At 41.6% G+C, this 21,366-nt stretch overlaps 1 protein-coding gene across 1 annotated transcript; it reads left to right on the forward strand.

The window, feature by feature from the left end:
- Positions 1 to 418: 418 nt before the first annotated feature.
- LOC106675994 (CD209 antigen-like protein C) lies at positions 419 to 19,454 on the forward strand. Its single transcript, XM_024805331.2, has 6 exons — positions 419 to 824; positions 915 to 1,016; positions 2,019 to 2,216; positions 16,538 to 16,680; positions 16,802 to 16,905; positions 19,048 to 19,454. The coding sequence occupies exons 1-6, from the start codon at positions 755 to 757 to the stop codon at positions 19,196 to 19,198; spliced, it is 768 nt and encodes a 255-aa protein (XP_024661099.2). The 5' UTR covers positions 419 to 754; the 3' UTR covers positions 19,199 to 19,454.
- Positions 19,455 to 21,366: the final 1,912 nt, after the last annotated feature.

Here is a 21,366-nt window from a genome sequence, read left to right on the forward strand (position 1 = left end):
AAATTTGTGTTTTGAAGAAATAAATTTACACTTCATTCTAAAACGTTAGTTTGAGTCACAGTTATAAAAGGTGTAGACTGCTGCCCTTTCTTTTTGAAAACAATACCATGCAGATATATGGTGGACAACATTTTTATTATAAGTATTTTAGCAAGAGTGATTGATAATCTAGATATCTACTTTATATTATATGCTGTTACGACCCGGCTCAAAAGCCGCAACATAAAAAAGGAGACGAATACCAGAGTATGGGTGAGAAGAGGTTTTATCTTAAAATGGAAAACCAGGTTGGCTAAAATGGCTGATGCCACCAAGGCAAAGACAAGTGAGCTCCCTGGGAAGCTTGCCTCAGGTATGCTTTTATCCACACCTGACTAGGTGTGGCCAATTAGCACCAGCTGAACACACTGAGCAGATTAGAGGCTGCAGAGGGACGTAACATATGCATTTTTGTTTTAAAGTACGTAAGACCAATAGTGACACAAACAACAGGGTTTGAATAGGACTCTTTGCACCTCTGTGAAAAACTAAATGCCCCCTTACATCTTTCGCAAGAATAAACCACAGCAATGAATACTAAACCAAAGAGATGTTTGACTTTTTGTCTTTTCACATTTCAGTGCTTGTATAGTGTTATGTGAAAGTATTAATATCTGAAATGTGTGACTTCCTCAAAGGAAACTGACAGTGTTCAAACAGTTCATCTGTCCTGTGCTGCAGAGCTGAGCTCTAAGTAATAATCTGCATCTGAACCATGGAGGAAATTTATGTCAATGTTGAATACCCCAAGCATAACAATTCAAAACCTTCACCAGGTCACACAGGTAAGAAAGAAGTGACAGAAAAGAAAATGTATTTTAACATCTATTACTGTTGTACAGCTTGAATGTTTCTGTGTTCATTTCTATTTTAAGGAACAAGCGGCTGTGATAGGAGTTCCCATTTAGGAATTATTATCTGTCTGGGAATGCTGAGTGTTTTCCTGCTGATTGGACTCATCACCCTCGGTGTTTACTGTGAGTTTGGTTTTTCATAAATGATCACTCAAACACTAATCAGCCCACATTAAAAAAAAAAAAGTAGAATGGCATCAGCCCGATCTATAACTAATTTGACAAATTACACAAGCTTTGAACTTAAGAAGTCTCACTGATCCAAAACATTTAAAGAACACAAAAACAATAGTTCCTCATTCACAGTAAAGCAATTTTTTACTCTCATTTTCCCAAAGATACATACAGGATATGACACGGAATACAGATGAGGACAAAATTATTAGCTTACAACTCAAACAATATGTCCAGACAGAGAATCACAGTGGTGGGAGCATTATGCATAAACACATCTCTAACTGGGGATCCTGTCAGGTGGAAGGAATCATGAAGAAAATAGCCTACGTAAAGATTTTCAAATAAAACCTCAAGCAGTCAGAAACACAACTGGGTCTGTGTCATGACTTCATCTTTGAACATGACAACAATCCAAAACATGCATTGCTCTGAGTGAAGAACAATCGCCAGACAACTAAAGTGCACGTTGCTGACTGGTCTGCAAAAAGCTCTGACTTGAATCCCATTTAAAATATGTGGTGAACTGAAAACCAAGGTCCATGCCAGAAGTAGCTGCCTAACAAGAATCAGCTGGGATTAGTCAGGAGACGTGTAAGAGACTTATTGAAGACTGCAACAAATGGCTGCAGGCCGTTATTCAGCAAGGAGAATACACAATTGACTATTAGTCCCAGGGGGCTAATCATTTTGACCATGGTAAATTTATTTTTTTGCAAAATTATTTTGTTTCTGTTTGCAAAGTAAAATAATGTAAGCAGGATGTTTTGGAAAAGCTGTGTTCAAAATTCCTTGTCTGTTTAATAGCACTTGGAAAACACTTAAGCTTTAAACCATTTATTTTATGAACATCTTTCATTGTCTTCTGGTAACATTTTGAAATATTTAAATTTAGATTTATGAGAAAGCAGTTCAATTATGAGTGAAATCATTCATTTTGATTTATTTCAGATCATGTCTCAGCTACAAATCTCTCTGCTGAGTCTAACAAGCTTTCTGCTATAACTGAAGAGAGAGACCTTCTGAATGCAAATCTCTCTGCTGTGAGTAACAAACTTTCCTCTATGACTGAGGAGAGAGATCTGCTGCAAGCCAACCTCACTGAAACCACCAAAGAGCTGAAGAACCTTCAGAGTTTGTCCAAACAGAGTGAGTCCTTGTATTTGCTGTTGAGATTTACTTATTTTGTTTCTTTGTGGTTTTGTTGAAAAATTCAGTGATAAATTCACAGTCTGGTGATGATATAATGATGTGGCATCTCAAATTCAGTGCTACACTAAATTACTTTGACTTTTTTTTTTTTCCTAGCACTTGCTTGTACAAAACAGCCATTGTTGGCTATATTGTGTGCACTGGTTTAAAAACGACAATGGTACTTAAGGCCTAGAATATTGTTGTGAAGTTTCAAGATGATCCATTAAAAATTGTAGGTAAGATGAAGGTAAAATGAAGTTTTTATGGATTTTAATATTTTAATATTTTATGCAACCTTAACCCGATTTTCACCTAAATTAAATCAGCTCTGGCTGTTATTGATATCCACCATGACAAAAAATTTGAAAATGATATCTCAAAAACTGAGGACACTATACTGCTAACAAACACATAGACCAGGGGTCTCAAACTTGCGGCCTGGGCATATTGACGTGAAGAAATATGATGCAATTTGGCCCTTGAAGTTACTTTTTTTGTTAGGGAGGATTTGTTTTGTTGTTTAGTGCAATGTTAAAATAAGTTCTTTAAAAAGCAAAAGAAATATTTAATATGAAGGCATATTGAGCAGAGAGTACAAACACGTTGAGGGATTGGTCGTGCTAGTTCGGTGAGAGTTATTTGTAAAGAAAACAGTTTTCACTAGCAGTCAAAAACTAATGTGTATACTTATGTCTGGATTTTTAGTTTGTTAAATACATTCTGTCAGGGCTCTGTGTGCGGGCAGGTGGAAATGTGAATCCAAATGCAGGACTCCGAGACGAAATGTAACTAAAACCACAGCTTTTATTGCTGACATGAAACAAAAACAGAACCCAAACCAAGCAGGAACACACAGGCAGGGTCTGAGGGTACGACGCGACACTGAGCACAGGAAAACACAGGGCTAATATACACAGGGTGGTAATCAGCGAATGGGCAACAGGAGGGAGACACAGCTGGGAGAGATCAGGGTTAACGAGACGGGGGGAACCAAGCTGCACACACTAACATAAGACAAAGACTTTCACAATAAAACAGGACACATGAATTACTAAACAAGCATGCAGACTTTACACTGAGAGACAGACAGAGAATGACACATGGAACCTGAACTAAACTAAACGTGAGATATAACTGAGAACAAATCCTTAAGCACGGATAAACAGAAACAAGAAATAATCATCATCACTACGAGAATAAGAAAACAATCCATGAAGCAGAATTAAACCGAAATATAATAAACTCAAAATACTGGGTCCAACGGACCCAGAACCGTGACACATACAAAAGTATAGCAGAAGTGCTGCCACGTGTCTGGCCAGAAAGAGAGTACCAGTTTGTTTATTTGGTAGTTCAATGAAAGACTTTGGTAAATGTTATGGTTCAAAAATATTGGAGATGGACACCAGAGGAAAAACCCACAATAACAACACTGGTCCGGTCGGGTTGAGTCAAACGATGATTTAATGATCACACACGTGGGAGATGGACACTGTATGCAGACAGCCTCAGATCTCATCTCAAAAAACACATTTCCATAGTTTTATGAAATCAGGGTATTAGAACGCCCCCTCATGCGTAGTGACAGGTGTAATACAATCAATGTTGACAATTTTATTTAACACAAAGAATAACATTGTCTCCTTCCCGAGGGCAGACGCTAACTGCCCCCCTTCTCCTGGAACCGTCTGTACCCTGCTGAGACACAACATGGCAGCTACAAGGACTCTTTCATTTATTAAGACCATTAGTGTGTATTGCTCTAAATCAAGTATATAATATTAAATGAATATTGCTGGATCAGCTACTTCTACTTAAAACATATTAAAACATGACTAAGCACAAAATCACCAAGAATGACATCTTATAAGTGCTGTGTAAGCGCGTGCGGCCTTCCAAGCTCAAAGCCTTTGCCCTCCATAGATCAGCCAGACTCGCACTGGCTGTAGCTTTTAACCTTTAATTACCTTGAGCACAACTCTAAAATGAGCAACAAACTGCAATGTGTGTGGAATGATCATGGTTACATCTGCAATGGAAAATCATGTTATTATTCTGATACCTGTAAGAAAGATCAAATTAAAGTTATCACCATCACTGTAATGCAAAGAATAATATAAGATCAAAAACTTCAATTTATGCTTAATGCAAAGCTGGTTATATACTTCTAATGAACTAATAATGGCATATTAAAATATTAAATGATAATGAGAAAAACATCCCCTCCTTATTCTACAATTCCCTCTGTTGACCTCTGGAGAATCCAGAGGTCACAAACAGTTGTGTCCCTCCTTGGCCTACACATTCAGCTCCACATGCATCATTGGCATCATGGATATTGGAGTAATGACTCCAGGGTCCACTGCCTTCACAGACATACTTTTGAACATTCGTCTGGCACAAGGGATGAGACAACAACAAATAACCATAATACCCACCACAATAGACAAAGAAAACATGACCGCAGCGATGACCCCCTTCCACCGTCCGAACACTGAGGTCAGCCAGCCTTCTAACGGATTACCAACACCGGAGTGATCATGCATAGTTTCAGAAAGGCTCTTTAGGCCCTCCAGAGCCTTGGTTACCGACCCATCTGGAGCAGTATTGTTTGGAATAAAGGTGCAACACTGGTCAGCAAACATAGCACATACGCCCCCCTTTTCCGCTAACAACATGTCAAGGGCCATTCTATTCTGCACTCCCATTAACGAGGTCGGACCCACCTGCTCCTCTTTCTTTGACCTTCCGGGTAGACTACCGGTCGGTCCGTTGCACAGGTGTGAGGGATTATTGTGCCGCTCAATTTCACCTGCGTCGAGTTGAGATTGATCCTTCCTCGCCAAGCCCTCGTGCGCAGCTGCGCACTGCGTCCAGTGATACCAGGTGTCGCCTTTCCCCTTCAGTTGGACCGCTGTCGCCGTCCGAGCCGATACCTCATATGGACCAGTCCAGCGGGGCTCCTTCCACTTTCGTTTGATGACTCTCAGCCACACTGTTTTCGCGTCCGGGACCTCTCCTTCTCCTGTGGGCCCCTTACAAGCCGCCTGTTTCGTGAAACTGGACACTAGCGCCTTTAGCTCGTTCCAGTAGTCTGCGTGGGACCGGTTCCCCTTTTTGTCCCGTTCACCCGAGCCCACCGTCCAAGGTGCTGGAAACTGTCTCCCGGTTTGCAGCTCGTATGGTGTAAAACCTGTGGATTGATTAACAGAACATCTTATGGTCATCAACGCAACCGGCAGGGCTGCGACCCAATTTAGCCCTGTTTGCGCGCAGATTTTTGCCAATTTGTTTTTCAAATTTAGGTTCATTCTTTCTACTTTCCCCTGAGACTGAGGATGATAGACCGTTCCAAATTTATGCTGGACGCCCAACATTTTTTCTACTTTTTCCAAATCTTGATTTTTAAAATGGGTTCCATTATCTGATCTAATTCTTTTCGGGAACCCATGACGGGGAATGTAATGATTGATTAAACACTTAATGACAGTCTTAGCATCCTCCTTTTTTGTAGCCCAGGCCTCTGGCCAGCCGGTCAAAACGTCAACACACACTAACAAATATCTTACACCGCCCGGCCCGGAATCAATCATATCAGTGAAATCAATAACAATCTCCTCTCCCGGCCTCTCAGGGGGCCGAAACTTACCCACTTCCGGTTTTACTGCTGGCTTAGGATTGTGTGCCCCACAGATTAAGCACATCCTGGCCTTCTCCCTTATCATTCCTCGCAGCTCAGGATGCCACCAATGACACAAATTTCTTTCCATCTGGGCTCTCCCCACGTGGGCAAGTCCGTGGGCTTCATCCACCTTCTGTTCTGCCATTTTGGCTGTCAGCACGGGGCGCCCGTCTGGCCCCCTCCACAAATGTCCATCCTGCCAGGCTCCTTTGTTTTTCCACACCCCCTTTTCCTCTGGGGATGCCTCCTCCTGGGCCCGTTTAACTTCCTCAATCAGGTCAACAGGTATCTCTTCTTCTGATGTTACCTGTATCATTTGTCTCTGTCCTTTGTAGCCTGCGGCCTCCTTTGCGGCTTCGTCTGCTCTCTGGTTTCCTTTTTCCACCATACTGGTTCCTTGGGAGTGAGCTTTGCATTTTATAATGCTCACCTCCTCTGGGTCAGCCAAGGCCTTTTCCAGTTCCTCCATTTCATGTTTGTGGGAGATAGGTGCATTGGTTGCTGTTCTGAATCCTGCTCTTTTCCACTGAGGAAGCTCCACATGCGCTGCTCCAAACGCATATGCCGAATCGGTGTAGATGTTCACTCTCCTGTTCTTGGCTAGTCTCAAAGCTCGAGCTAAGGCTATCACTTCAGCTCTCTGGGCCGACTGCTTTCCCTCAATCCTTCCTGACTCTCTGACCTGATAATCTCCTTCTACTCTGCAGACCACCGCATACCCTGCTTTCAGTCCTCCTTCGTCTCGGTGGCAACATCCATCGGTGAACCAATCCTCAGCTCCCGGTATGGGTTCGGCCTTCAGGTCCTCTCTAATCTTTTCCTCGATCTGTGCTCTTTTGGCGCAGTCATGTGGTTCCCCTACACCCATTAAATCTGCCATGTTAATTCCTTCATGTGTGAATGTCAAATTTGGGGCCTCTAAGACTTTGCTCAGTCTCTGTTGTGCCCGTGGTGACATACAAAATGCTTGTGAATTTACGTATGCCACTATGCTATGTGTAGTGAGTATTTTTAGTGGGTGTTCTCTCACTACATGTGCTGTTTTTTGGATAATTCTAGCAACCCCTGCTGCATGTTGTGTACATGTAGGATGCTTTGCTTCTGTTGGATGTAGTTTTACACTAACATACATGAGCACTTCTCTACCCCCCCCTTTTTTCTGAAACAACACTCCATTTATAATTAAGTTTGTCTCAGAAACATCTAAATAGAATGGCTCGTCATAATTGGGTGTGGCTAAATCTGAGGCCCTTGACAAATCCTGTTTTACCCTAATAAATGCGGCTTCAGCTTCAGGCGTCCAAGGTAACTCAGCCTTAAAGTTTCGAACACCAACTTGCTTCATTAGGCCCCTTAAAGGGGCAGTTTTTCCTGCATAATCCGGAATGAACTGCCTGCTGTAACCTGTTAAACCAAGAAAAGAAAGCATTTCTCTCACAGTTCGCGGTTTTGGGTGTGTCAAAATTTGGTCTCTGTGTGTGTTCATCAAACCCACTGATTTGTGTGCGATTACCCGGCCCAAAAAGGTCACTTCAGGGCGAACCAACTGCAGCTTGTCTTTACTTACTTTAAAGCCACATTCCGCCAACCTATTCAACACAACGAACGATGCCGCTGTACAATCCGCTGCTGACGGGGCTGCAATGAGAAGATCATCAACATATTGTATTAATGTACAATCATTAGGCAAATTACATGACGACAGGGCTTCTTTAAGCACCTGATTGAAAATGCCTGGAGAAAGTGCAAAGCCTTGTGGCAAACGTGTGTATCTGAGTTGTTGGCCTCTGTATGTGAATGAAAAAATGTCCCTGAGTGACTCATGCAGAGGAAGACAAAAGAATGCATTTGCCAGGTCAATGCACGTGAACCACTTTTGGTCACATGTGATAGCTGATAAAGCTGTGTACGGATTTGGTACCGGTGCAGTAGTAGAGAGCAATATTTCATTAATGGCTCTCAAATCATGTGCCATACGGTATTTTCCTGTTCCATGTTTCTCCACTGGTAGAATTGGTGTGTTCCACAGTGAGTGAGAGGGTTCTAACACCCCGGCCCTTAGCAGGCCTTCTATTGTTTCTGTAATTCCTGCCTCTGCTTCAGGTTTGTGTTTATACTGTGGTCTATTGATCGGTGTGTGTGACTTGAGCTGGAACAAGACAGGAGGACACTTAGCTAGGCCAACATCCGTGGGCCCTTTTGACCATAGACTGTCAGGCAGATTCGACAGTCCAGCAACTGCGTGAGGATGATCTACACACTCCTCACCATGTGTTTTTAAAATTTCTTTATGTTCCAAAATCACTGTATCCTCACAGGCACAAGTTATGCGATAGGTTTTACAATTTGGAGCATAAGATAAGTTAGGAATTTGGGTTCTTTGCCACCCTGTGTCGTCCAGTGCTCGCCTGACCATTGGACCTAGATCACCTGCACCATGACCTTGGTGGACCGCCAATGTAATGTGAGGGGTTGAAATTTCTTCCACATTGTACCAAGGCAGTTGTTCATCAGTTAATTTCACAGCCGCGGCTACACCTTCTGGTCCGATGTAGATGTCATGTGTTTGCACATTCCACGTCTGACCTTCAAGATCAGATTGAAATAATTCACGATAGGTGTCGTCATTCTCTTTATCATAAAACAGGGTAACGTGGTAAGGGTCGCGCGGAGGGGAGTAAACTGCCAAGCTCATTATCCAGGGTCTCCACAGCTGAAATTGCCTCAGAACATCCTCTTTCACTAGTCTCCCCCAGTAGATATTGACTTTTGCTCTTTCACAGTCTTGAAGCAGATATTGAGTCTTTGAACTTGTTCCCAGGCACGGAAAATGCTGGCCCCCTGGCAGAGTCACAGATAATCCATCTGCTGAACATGTGATTGTGGCGCCCAACTTCACGAGCAGGTCCCTGCCCATAAGATTTACTGGCGCTTGCGATGACACCACATAGTTGTGTTTCAAAGTCTGCTTGCCCAGCTTTGTCAAAGCTGGGTCAGTCACTGGCAGAGTTGTCGGGATCCCGGAAAAACCCACCACGTTCACTGTGTGGCAGGACAACGTTGCACTGTCTGGTGCTGCTCTCAAGGTTGAATATGTTGCTCCAGTGTCTACTAAGAAGGGCAATTCTGTCCCTTCTATAGTCATTAACAGCATGGGATCTGCCATCACCATACTGTTTGGTCCCTCCGGGTCCCTTCAGTACTGGTCCTCCCTCCAGTCAGCCACTGGATACTACGTGGCTGGTGCTGCGCTCGGGTTTGGGGCCTGATATGCTCCCCTAGAGCCATCTCTTGCTCTCGGAGCTCCACGTGCCTGGGATTGGTAGCCTCTTCTTTGATTGTTCTGACGACGTTCTGGGCAATTTCTGCTCCAATGACCCTCTGCTCCACACCTCCAACAGACATTCCAAGGCACACTGCTGAGATTCCCCGTGTCACGAGCTCTTTGTACTCCCCCCGCTGAGCCACCACGCCCTCTGTACGATCCACCGGTTCCCCAATTCCCTGTGGGTTGGTTCTGCCTTGGTGCATTGGCGGGCCATCCGTCATTAGTGCAGGGACCCGGGCCACTATCTGGCCATTCAGGCCCAGGACCAGGCTGGGTCGCAACTATCATAATTTTTTCTGTTTTTTCTTTTTCCTCTTTTTTCTTTTCGCTGACTTTGTTTCTGGCCTCCACCAACTGTAGTTTGAGTAGAGACGCTTGTGCCTCCTCCAACTCTTTTTTCTGCTTGTTCGCCCTGTCCTGCTCCAGCTGCAAACGATGTGAGACGTGTCTTTCCCACTGCACCGAATCTGCTACGGCAAAATCTGGATTTTTCTGTAGATCTTCTGTGACCTGGTTTGGCAGCCCTGCCAGCACCGCTGAGCGAAACCACGCCCGATGCTCACCTTCTCTACCCGGATGGGTACCTGTTTCTAACAACCACTGATCTCTGGCTTTTTCTAAAAACTCTCTAGGTGTGTTTTGGGGGTCCCAAATTATTTTAGGTATGGCTCCTGTATTAGGGGTTGGGTACTTTTCACGGACTGCGTCAGACAAAGCACATTGCACTTCATGGTAAGGCAAATCATTTGCATGGCGAGTTGTGCGAGCTATAGCCTCTACATCTGCTAGCCCACCACCGAGCATACACCGCGCAGAAATGGCGCGAAAATCGCCAATCGCAAGCTCCTCTCCTTCTGTTAGTCTGCCTAATTCACGCAACCACCTTGCTCCGCCTCCAGTTATAGGTGGAAGCTGTTTAACCAATGCCTCCAAATCTCTTACTTTGTATGCGCGGTACACTGGTTCATTTTTTGCACCAGCCACTAAAGGCAAATTATAATGAGTACCCGCAGCTTTTTCTGCTTTGGTCACAGTTTTACACTGTCCCAATTTTCCCTTTCCTTTTGAACTCTTAAAAATAGGCCTTCTCTGTCCCTGCTCTTTTTTCACCTGTCTTGACCTAAGATTCCTGGCTATACTTGGTTCTGACGCGACTCCTCCTCTGTCGTTATCTTCATCATCTTCTTCCTCCTCTGTGGTAGATGAATCTTTGTCGCTCTCCTCTTCTGCCATGCTTTTGGTCATTTTGTCCTTTACGGTCTTCAGTGTATTTAATACTTCCAATAGCCCTTGCGGGGCTTCAAGCATTCGTCCGAATACTTCTCCTGCCCATGTGTCTGACTTGGCCATTGCTTTGGAGTGTTTTGACCTGGTTTGGGCCTGCTCTTCTCTTGCTGGTGTTGGCAGTCCGATGAAAGCCGGTTGTGCCATCCTTTCCACCGGTGAAATCATTTCCTCGTTTGTTGGGGTCCAATTCGCTTCTCCAGTCTGGTCTGGCAGGCTCTCTCTTGATGCTTCGGCTTTTGGCCTGTCTCCTCCCTCATGTGAACAAGAAGGCAAAGGCAAGCCTTCCTCTGCGGCTGATGTTATCTCTTTCCCTTCCCCATTCAGGGACTGACATTTAACTGTCATAGGCCCTTCATTCTGAAACACCCGTGGTGCTCTGGTGTATTCAACATCAGCTACTCCTCCCACCACCACTGCCGTCTGTCCATCGGGGCCTTGAACTTGTCCTCCTCTGAGGGTCATTACAGGCATGACATATTGTCGTCCTACGGCATTAGATGTTAACGTGGCCCAAGGAAGAATCTCTGCTGTGTGATACTTGTTAGCATCTCCTGATTTTGGAATCCAGTTCTTCATTTGGTCTTCCAGCTTCTTATTCTGGTCTTTCAGTTGTTTCAAAGCCTCCATTATGCTTTCCATATCTTCTGTTTCAGGTGTGTCATCCTCCTCCATCCAGGAAGATGCTCCATTCCACAAGAACATCCACTTGCAACACTTTGCATGAGTTTGCTGTAGTTTCTTGATTTGTTGTTTAATCTTCCAGTTAATTGAACGTTTCTCTGCCTCGGCTTGCAGTTGTTCCAATTGCTGCTCACATCTCTCTCCTTCTATTTTGAGCACAAGACTTAGGGCTATTTTGTCATCCAGCCCTCTCTGTTGGGAAGCAATAAGCTTGTTTAACTCAGCTTCCATTGCTTTGCCTTCCTTCTCAGCTAACTTTGTTGATCCAGGGGAAGCTAAGCGAATAGCTTTTTTTAACTGTTGCTGCTGCTCCTTTAGAGGCTTATAGCCTCTGTGCCCAGTAGGTGTCGTGTTCGGGCCGTCAGCCATTATCCTAAAACACAAGCTTACCTCCCTTTTTGTGACGTTTTACGGCTCCTCCTTCTGGATCACTCCGCAATGTCTGCCTGTTAGCTTTCAGAAATACTTTCGCTCCTCCCAGGGTCACTGTCTCCTTGTAATCTGCTTAGTAAGACACACAGCCAACGCAGTGTGTCAAGACTTAACCAAGCCTCTTTCATTATTCACTTTTAATAACTACTTTTCAAACTGGAACATAAATGTTATAAACTCATACACACTGCATATTAACTTTGGGGCACAAAACAATAACACAGCTCAAATGCATTCACACAGCCTTAAATTTTTCACAGAAAATTGCTCCAAAGCAATATCATGTTTGCTCACAAACTAACAAATTCACTGTGTTGTTTACCGAGCGAGGGAGCAATGGACCAATTAATTCCAAACTCTTCAATAATTAGCTGTATAGCTCGCTCTACTTCAATGCCAAACCATAGTACTGTGATTAGCTTTATTCAAATCAAATCTATGTTTCAAAGCCTTTCAAACGCACACCCACACACACAATTTCAACCACGCACTCTCAAGCACACATTTGTCTCCTTTAAATCTACTAATCGCTTGGAGACATCTCCACAGATAATTATATTATTTCCCAAGCAAGCATATCAAAATCAAAACCGTCTAGTACCGACTCTATCATAGCCTGAGCAAAGTGGGCGGCCTCTGTGGGCTCCCAATTTGGATCATTTTCATGCTCAGTCATCTCCTTTAAGCCTTGAAATAAAAATAGGCAACGTTGTATATAGGCATTTAGCTCAAGCAGCTCAATCACGGACCACACTGTCATCTCATAAGGTGAAACACCTTCCTCAGTCACTATGTGACATTTACAGGTCACCTCCAATTGACCGTCTTCCTCTGCTATTTGTATGTTACAGGTTGCAAAATAAAGCACAGGCATGTTTGCTTATTCTATTTAAACAACAATTTAACAGTATTAAATGGGACTGTTTAGTGCATGGGACACAATATAATCATTTATTGTTGAAGGGACAAATGTCAAAGGGGTTCTAACAGGTCCACTTTATTGCGTGCTCATAAATTATTGTTATCTGGGTCACTCACCCAATGTGCTTTATTGTTTGAGATTATTAATTATGTCACGCTTATCAGTGGCTCATATTTATTTAAGGCCTATGTTTGAACTTGACAACAAAGGCAGAGCATCATTTCATCCTTTCAGGGTGAAACACTCCACTTTCTCTGTGTCATGGCAGCTCAGAAAACTTCATGAACTTTACTTATTTAAAGATATGACTTAAAATCAGTTGTGTTATCAGTATAAAATATTTAAGATTTAATTAAATTGTTTTCAATTGACTTACAGCAGCTTACTCTGATCTAGGAACACTCTCTTATACTCCTCAAAAACTGAAGTTACTCAGTCTTAAATGATTTTTACATTACATAAATCAACTGTGATTAACAAATAACGTCCTAGTGGTTCCCACTTGGTTTAAAACACTCAAAAGCCTTCTAGGGACCTATTCTGATCATAGCCTATGTGTTTGTAAGCTTGTTTGCATTTAACCCTCTGCACTCAAAGCATTTATTACACTTTATCAATCCGGACAGTCACGCCGAACGAAGCTTCTGACCTTCAAAGGCCGAGTGCCAACTCATTATAAGCACATTTGCAAGGTGTGTCTGAAAATTATTTAAACCACTCTCTTTAAATCAGAAACTATTTACATTGTTATAACATCAAAACCAGCAGCTTCTTTACAGGCTTTCAGCAATAAAAGGCCTTCTGCTTCTAAGGCTCACACACACTCTGGGCAGGAAGTGAAAAGCTCTGTTCTCCTCCCAGCCACACACTCATTTGCATGTTCACACACCGTCTAAAAATAGCTCTCAGCGCTGCAGCTGCGCTCTCATCACACGCAGGGTCACACAAAGCTCAGACAAAACTCTATTTTATATCACAAAGACGTCTTATATTTACAACCACTGACAGACATGACAAATTCAGCACCTAACAAATTTCGACAAATTTAAATTAACGGGTCCAACCGAAGAAAGCTTCACTTTTTTGTAATCAATCAAACAGTATCTGTTACTTCTGGGAACAGTTTCTGACCTAACTTCTAAATCCCTAACTCAATTTAACTTTGTCCAAACAAGCACATGACACCGTTTCAAACGATGAGGAGTCTCGGTCACTCCTAGCTTATTTCGGGATGCCCTGTACCCCACAGTTAAACCAAAACTGAACTACCCCTGTTCGCCGACAGGTCAAGACCGCGCGTCCACGGCCAGGAGGGGGCGTAACCCCCGGGCTATGTGCTTCTTAGCAACTTCTGGTGCCGTCCTATAATAATTTTAACCTAACCGATTTTGTAAAATTTTACCATAACGGGTCCTACCGAAGAAAGATAACTTTTTTACGACCAATTAAACAGTCTCTGTTACTTCTGGAACAGTTTCTGTCCTAATTTGTAAAACTATTAAACAGTATCTGTTACTTCTGGAACAGTTTCTGTCCTAATTTCCCTACCAAACTACCTGAGCCTTCAGCTCAATATCCAGGGACTCAAACCCAACATTCTCTGTTACTTCTGGAACAGTTTCATATTTCTTCAACTTCATTAAATACTCTTAAACAACTTTAACTGCATAACACACGGTGATTCTCATCAAAATCAAAACAGACACCCACCAGCAACGTCAGTGAGCAGGCTTTTAATTTAATGCAGCCCAATTTGGCACAATTTGGGAATCAACTCAACAGGCAGTGCCTTACCTTTAGAAGCACCCGCGGAGCTCACTCACATCAGATCCCTGGTCCGTGCCTGTCCGCTCGACAACCTCAGACCGTCCACACCTCGCACGTCCACCCCAATACCACAGGACGAGCCCCCAAAATGTTATGGTTCAAAAATATTGGAGATGGACACCAGAGGAAAAACCCACAATAACAACACTGGTCCGGTCGGGTTGAGTCAAACGATGATTTAATGATCACACACGTGGGAGATGGACACTGTATGCAGACAGCCTCAGATCTCATCTCAAAAAACACATTTCCATAGTTTTATGAAATCAGGGTATTAGAACGCCCCCTCATGCGTAGTGACAGGTGTAATACAATCAATGTTGACAATTTTATTTAACACAAAGAATAACATTGTCTCCTTCCCGAGGGCAGACGCTAACTGCCCCCCTTCTCCTGGAACCGTCTGTACCCTGCTGAGACACAACATGGCAGCTACAAGGACTCTTTCATTTATTAAGACCATTAGTGTGTATTGCTCTAAATCAAGTATATAATATTAAATGAATATTGCTGGATCAGCTACTTCTACTTAAAACATATTAAAACATGACTAAGCACAAAATCACCAAGAATGACATCTTATAAGTGCTGTGTAAGCGCGTGCGGCCTTCCAAGCTCAAAGCCTTTGCCCTCCATAGATCAGCCAGACTCGCACTGGCTGTAGCTTTTAACCTTTAATTACCTTGAGCACAACTCTAAAATGAGCAACAAACTGCAATGTGTGTGGAATGATCATGGTTACATCTGCAATGGAAAATCATGTTATTATTCTGATACCTGTAAGAAAGATCAAATTAAAGTTATCACCATCACTGTAATGCAAAGAATAATATAAGATCAAAAACTTCAATTTATGCTTAATGCAAAGCTGGTTATATACTTCTAATGAACTAATAATGGCATATTAAAATATTAAATGATAATGAGAAAAACATCCCCTCCTTATTCTACATTAGTTAAGAGTGAGATGAAAAATAATTGCGTTCACGTTTGTAGTTGTCTTGTTATACAATTTTTGAAATGAAAAAAACAAACAAAACACCAAATTTTTGGAAATATTTGTGTGTTTTCTTGTTTGTCTTGTACTACTTGAACACTAAATTGGCCAATGCGATGACTCTGTCAGCAGTGGCCCACAGCTCATTTAAGTTTGACAACCCTGATATTGACAGACGAGCAAACAAATCAAATTGATTACACCCTACCTTTCGTTTTAAGGGGGAAAACGAAAGTCAGCTGAACTGTAGCTTTAAGTAAAAGTTGTAACTTTTGACTACTATAATAAAATCCTAACAAGAACAAGATAGTTGTCATTTGCATTTCATAGCTCTCTACCTAACTGCTAACTGGGATGTCAGGCCATGTTTGCATTTTTTTGTAACTGCTTATTCGTTTTAGGGCTGAAGTGCAGGACTCAACTACTGCTGAAAAATGTTTAAGCAAATACCAACTCAACTAAGAACTAATGATTACATCAACTTTCAGTGAAGCACATATTAATTAATTTAAAAAAAAAAATATCACTGAGGAAATTCTTTTGTTCACTTTTAAAATTCTGAATAATTTAGCGCCCACCTATCTCTCTGAACTACTCCACTTATACAATCCCAACAGAGCACTTAGATCGTCCAATCACATGCTCCTAGCACAACCTAGGTCTCGACTGAAGTCGAGAGGTGACCGGGTCTTTGCAACCGTGGCACCTAGACTCTGGAATAACCTCCCTGTTCATATTCGTACTACCGAGTCTATCCAGTCTTTTAAATCACGTCTTATCTAAAACTTATCTTTTTACTTTGGCCTTTGATTCTAACTAGTTGGCTGTTCTAGCTTGTTGTGTTGTTACCTATGGTTTGTTGTGCTGTTTTATTGTTTGTTTTAATTGTCTCATGCTTTTACTGACTGTGAAGCACTATGGTCAACAATGTTGTTTTAATATGTGCCATATAAATAAATTTTGATTTGATTTGATTTAAAACATTGTAACATCAGTGACATAATATCTGTGTGTACATTTTATTTGGCCTGTTTACAGAGTGACATCAAGAATTCACAAAATAGCTGTCATGTGCCAGGCCCGTGCATCCATAATGCCTCTTGTTCAATGTTTTTTGCAGAGAAAGTGTGTCCTGAAGGATGGATCATGTTCAGTCATAGCTGTTATGTATTATCTGAAAAGCTTGGTTCCTGGGATGAAGGTAGAGACGACTGCAGAAGCAAAGGAGCAGATCTGGTGGTGATAGAAAGCCTTGAAGACAAGGTACAGCATAACCAGTATGCATGTGTCATTGTGTTTGTAAATAGTTATTCAAAATTACACTCCTGAAAATGTTTTATATCAATTACTTTCCTCACTCTTTTAAACAATAAATATTTTACAGGCATTTATATCTAGTTACATTAAGGAATATGCTTGGATTGGTTTGAATGACAAGGAAGAGGAAGGAAATTGGAAATGGGTCGATGGAACTCCACTGAATCTAAAGTAAGTCTTCACTTTGCTCCAGTGGTCTCATTTGCTCAGGAAGGTTCGTAACTGAGTGATGTCACCCAGGAGAATCTGCATATCAACTATAGTAAATGCTGTTTGAATACTACAAATTCCTAGGAAATACTCCTTTTTATTACCTCGTTTACAGTGTTGGGACTAACGTGTTATTAAGTAACGCGTTACAGTAACTACGTTATTAGTGTGGTAACGAGCACGGTAACTAGTTATTATGCCAAAATCAGGAACGCGTTAATCGTTACTGGGATTTAGATAGGCTCATTACTCGTTACTTCGTGTGGTGGCTATCGCTGAGCTTCCACAGATTCAGTAACATTAGCAAGTGGTGGAGGCCAGCAGGTGGATGAGGGAAGGGGAGGCAGGAGGAGGAGAGATCCGAGGTGGCCGCCTGTCCGAGTGTCAGGTGAACTGAACTTCAGGTAAGAATTTATGACCTGCAGTGTATCTGGGTCAGATAGAAACCAAGTTTAGATGAAGTTTATTTTCGTTGTGCTGACATTTTCGTACTGCGTACTAGCTAGCATGACGGAGTTTCTATACAGCTGGGTGGGTGCTATGATGTTGCCAACGTCCTCTAAAAAACTAAATTATCTCGTATTCAGAGAAAATATTACGTGTTTCATATTGAGGTGAAAAGAAATGCAGTTTGTCCCGTAGCCTACTTCAGCTACAATGAAAAAGACAAAGCTGGAATTATTCTGTGTCTTTGCTGCACAGCTGCCTATTCTTCTCTCATCCTCTCACCCTCCATCTCCTGTTTCTACTTCAATCATGAAACTGATCAATGATCAGCTGATCGGCTTTTCTCTCTTGTTTGTTTATCGCCCACTTTGCGGCCGAAAGAGGAAACCAGCGGCTGTCACGCTAAACAACAGCAGCACGTTTAAGCTTGATCAGCTGTTGTTAGAATTTATTTAATATTAATTTCTAGTATCAGCTGATGTTTGCTGGAGCCACAGCTGTAAAGCTGCTGGTCATGATGTCGGTTTGGATATATGATGAGAGGGAAACATGAAGATGAAACCAGGAGATGTCCTTACTGAATCATCAGAGCTGAACAGGTGATGGAGAAACAGGTTTACCTTTTAGGTGACATGAATGAGTTGAAGGGAAGTTATGAACTGTTTCTGAGAGACAAATAACACCAGGATCCTTTTTTAGGTAGCTGACATCTGGTAACTGTGCAGGGGCGGGTCTAGCAAAGTTTTGCCAGGGGGGCAGGTAGGGCATTAACAGGGAAAGGGGGCTATAAGTCCAAAATTTTGTAATAGCTGTACAAATGTAGAAGAAGACAAAACATTTACTGTGACAGTCTCTAATATGAGAGCATTAGATTTAGAGCAATTGGCAGTAAATTGAGTGCCACATATTTTAATAAATCTGGCCCTAAATATTCCTTCTCCTTTAATATCACCCTTTGTAATTAAGTTTTATTTTTCACATGTTTCAAAGGTTGACCTCTGTAAAACAGTAGTTTAAGAAATCATGGTGCTGAAGTCATATGCCCAATTTGTAGTCATTTCCTGGTTATTTTAACATGGCAGACATCCAGTGACTTTGTTAAAGAGAGTAGAGAATGTTATTCAGGTTCTCAGCACACTGCTCTTCTGTTTTTCAAAGTCCTTATCAATTCTCCTACCCACCTGATAATATGTTCAGCAAGGAAAACTGGTTTGGAAAGGTTCATAACATGTACTTTTGGAACGTACACTTTAATTGAATTTATTACTTTTACTGAATTTTCAGCAGAAATAAGCTCATTGGTGGGCTGAGCTGTCAGTGGGTTTAGTCAAACTAGAAACTGCTGAGTTATATTTAGCATAGCCTATAGTATAGGCTATGCTATATCATATATCATATCTATATCATATTCTTCTGACCGTATAGGCCCTATACGGTCAGAAGAATTGCTCAGCAAATTACCACAGTTATATTGCTATAAACACTGCATTAAAAAAAATAGAAAATTAAGCTGATGTTTCTTTGCTTTTTGGGTTGTTTGTTTGTTTAGTTTTTTTGTGTTTTGTCTTGTTTTTTGATTTGTTTTTTTCGGGGGGGGTCTCCTTTATATAAGTCTTTTGTCAAATACAATAATTCTCTTGTTCACTAACTTGTCAGGAACTGGATGGCAAAACAACCGGATAACGGTGGTGGAAACCCAAAGTGGGGTGAAGAGGACTGCGTTCAAGTAGAAACTGATGCATCGTGGAATGATCTTTCATGTTCAGCCTCTATAAAATGGATCTGTGAAAAACATACAACAGAATAATTCATTGACCACTGTCTGACATGTATTTACTAATTCAGCTGTGCCTTTTATTTTATCCTACATGTCATTTTCACTCCATTTTAACTTCTTCTTTTTTTGTAGCTAAAAATGTGCAACCTTTTAAATCTAAAGTTATGTTTATGCCAGTAGAAATACCAGATACTTGTGGAAGTGTTGTGTGTTTTCCAATATCATTTAAAAAAAATCAATCCCTTGTTAGGGAACAAATAAAAAATAAAGTCTCAAGTCTTGTGTTCTGGAGAACAATGGCTGCAGTCACATTTAGTCTGAGCTCAGTGGGTATCTAATGATCTAAACCCATCTCAACAGTGACACCTGCTGGCCAGTTTGGCTATCACTACATCTTGATGATGCTGTTCTGTGAAACAATGGCTGTATCCCAATTCAGGATCTGCAGCCTTAAAGTACGCAGCCTCAACGATCCTCAGGGGCCGCGTACTTATAAACCACTAAGGCCGGAAGTGCGAGGCTTGTGAAATGGGACGGTCTAGCCTCCGTTGCGCTGCCCAGGTTGCCTAGCAACCATGATACTAACAGCTGGAAACGTTTCATACAGCATTGTTTGACAGAAATGAAGGAGAAAACCTTTTGTTCATTTGTTTGTTTGTTTCTACATGAGCTTTGATTATTCTCTGTAAGATTAAGGTCAGCTATTGAACGGCGTGTATTTTAAAGTAAAGGCTTTAAAACCAAGTTAGTACAAACGCCACTAATGTCACATAACTTTGCCGACATGTGGCCAACAGTAATGTTTTAATGTTCTTCGTTATTAAACATTTGCACATAAATAAGTGATATAATATTCAGTACTTACTTAAAGTTTACTCTTCGGGCGCCCCTCATCCGCCGTTTTTTTTTTTTCGGCAAAATTATCCACACCCAGCGCCGCGCTATGCATTCTGGGATATGTTGGGCCACGAAGTCTACACCGCCACGTCCTTGAAATTCAGGGAAATGAAGGACGCATTTGAGGGCCGCATTTCGAGCAGCCTTCGAATTGGGACAGTCTTCGTCCCGTTGCTGTGACGTAATCGGCCTTAAAATGCGGCTTTTAAGGCTGCAGTCCCTGAATTGGGATACAGCCAATGACACAGAAAAGCCTAGCAAAATTCAAAGCAAAAATACTTATTAAACCAGACTGTCAATAGTTGTGACCATCACATGTTTTGGAGAAATCCTCGTACAAACAGGGAAGGAAAAAAATGAGACTCTTAAAGACAGAAAGCAATGACTGTTACAACCGGTGTTGTAAAATTCTCAGTCTGTTAACATTCATGTTGCTCACTATAAATCAAATTATAAAATAAAGTATACAGGAAAACACCGCAGTGTTTACTGTAATAGCCACAAATATTTACAGCTGTTTTTTGGTGGGTTGGTCATCTCTGTTTTTTGCACAGCCCTCAAAGTCTGGATGTGTTTGATGTTTACATTTTCTGGGAGTTTGTGTCATCGGGTTTGTTCTATACACTGTCAAGCAAAGCAAAAAGCTGGCATAAAAAGATTTAATTTTTAATTAACTTAAAAATATGTTTAAATGAAAACATTAAAGTTGTTTTCATTTAAACAGCGCTGTACTTAGGGACTAAGTACAGCGCTATACAAATACAGGCCATTTACCATTTAATTTAACGAGTAGTAAAATTCAAATTCAAATTTTATTTGTCACGTACACAGTCAGTCACGGTACACCCATCAGCAGATAAACTGGAGCAGCTGGGATACCTAAAAAGTGTAGGGGGGCGTGTTCGCAGTAGTGATGGGATTTCCGGCTCTTTTTAGAGAACCGGCTCTTTCGGCTCGGCTCACTAAAAAGAGCCGGCTCTTTCGGCTCCGAACCGGCTCTTCAGGTTGTTTTGTTGCTTTAATTTATTTATTATTAACAGTAATATACAATTATGCACAAAAGGAATTACTAATGTAAAAAAAGTGGTTTTAGTTATATATTTATATATAAACATATATGTGGTGGCCCCTAGAGACAAAGCACGTACAAACTCCAAAACACATTTCTAGCTTTAACTGAACTTCCAAAACAGAGCTACTAGATCACTTAAATTACACAATTGAAAGCATATGTGTATGGTTTGTGTATTTATACACAACCACTCATATATATTCAAATAATTTTAGAAAAAAGTTAATTT

Source organism: Maylandia zebra, linkage group LG16 (assembly GCF_041146795.1).
Source record: "Maylandia zebra isolate NMK-2024a linkage group LG16, Mzebra_GT3a, whole genome shotgun sequence".
In the NCBI taxonomy this organism is placed as follows: Eukaryota; Metazoa; Chordata; class Actinopteri; order Cichliformes; family Cichlidae; genus Maylandia; species Maylandia zebra.

Bases quoted from the DNA above. Each gene is read 5' to 3' on its own strand.
- LOC106675994 (XM_024805331.2), top strand. From the start codon at position 755: ATGGAGGAAATTTATGTCAATGTTGAATACCCCAAGCATAACAATTCA. The intron at 2,217-16,537 runs GTGAGTCCTTGT...TGTTTTTTGCAG, and splicing joins TCAGAGTTTGTCCAAACAGA to AGAAAGTGTGTCCTGAAGGA. The intron at 16,906-19,047 runs GTAAGTCTTCAC...CTAACTTGTCAG, and splicing joins GGAACTCCACTGAATCTAAA to GAACTGGATGGCAAAACAAC.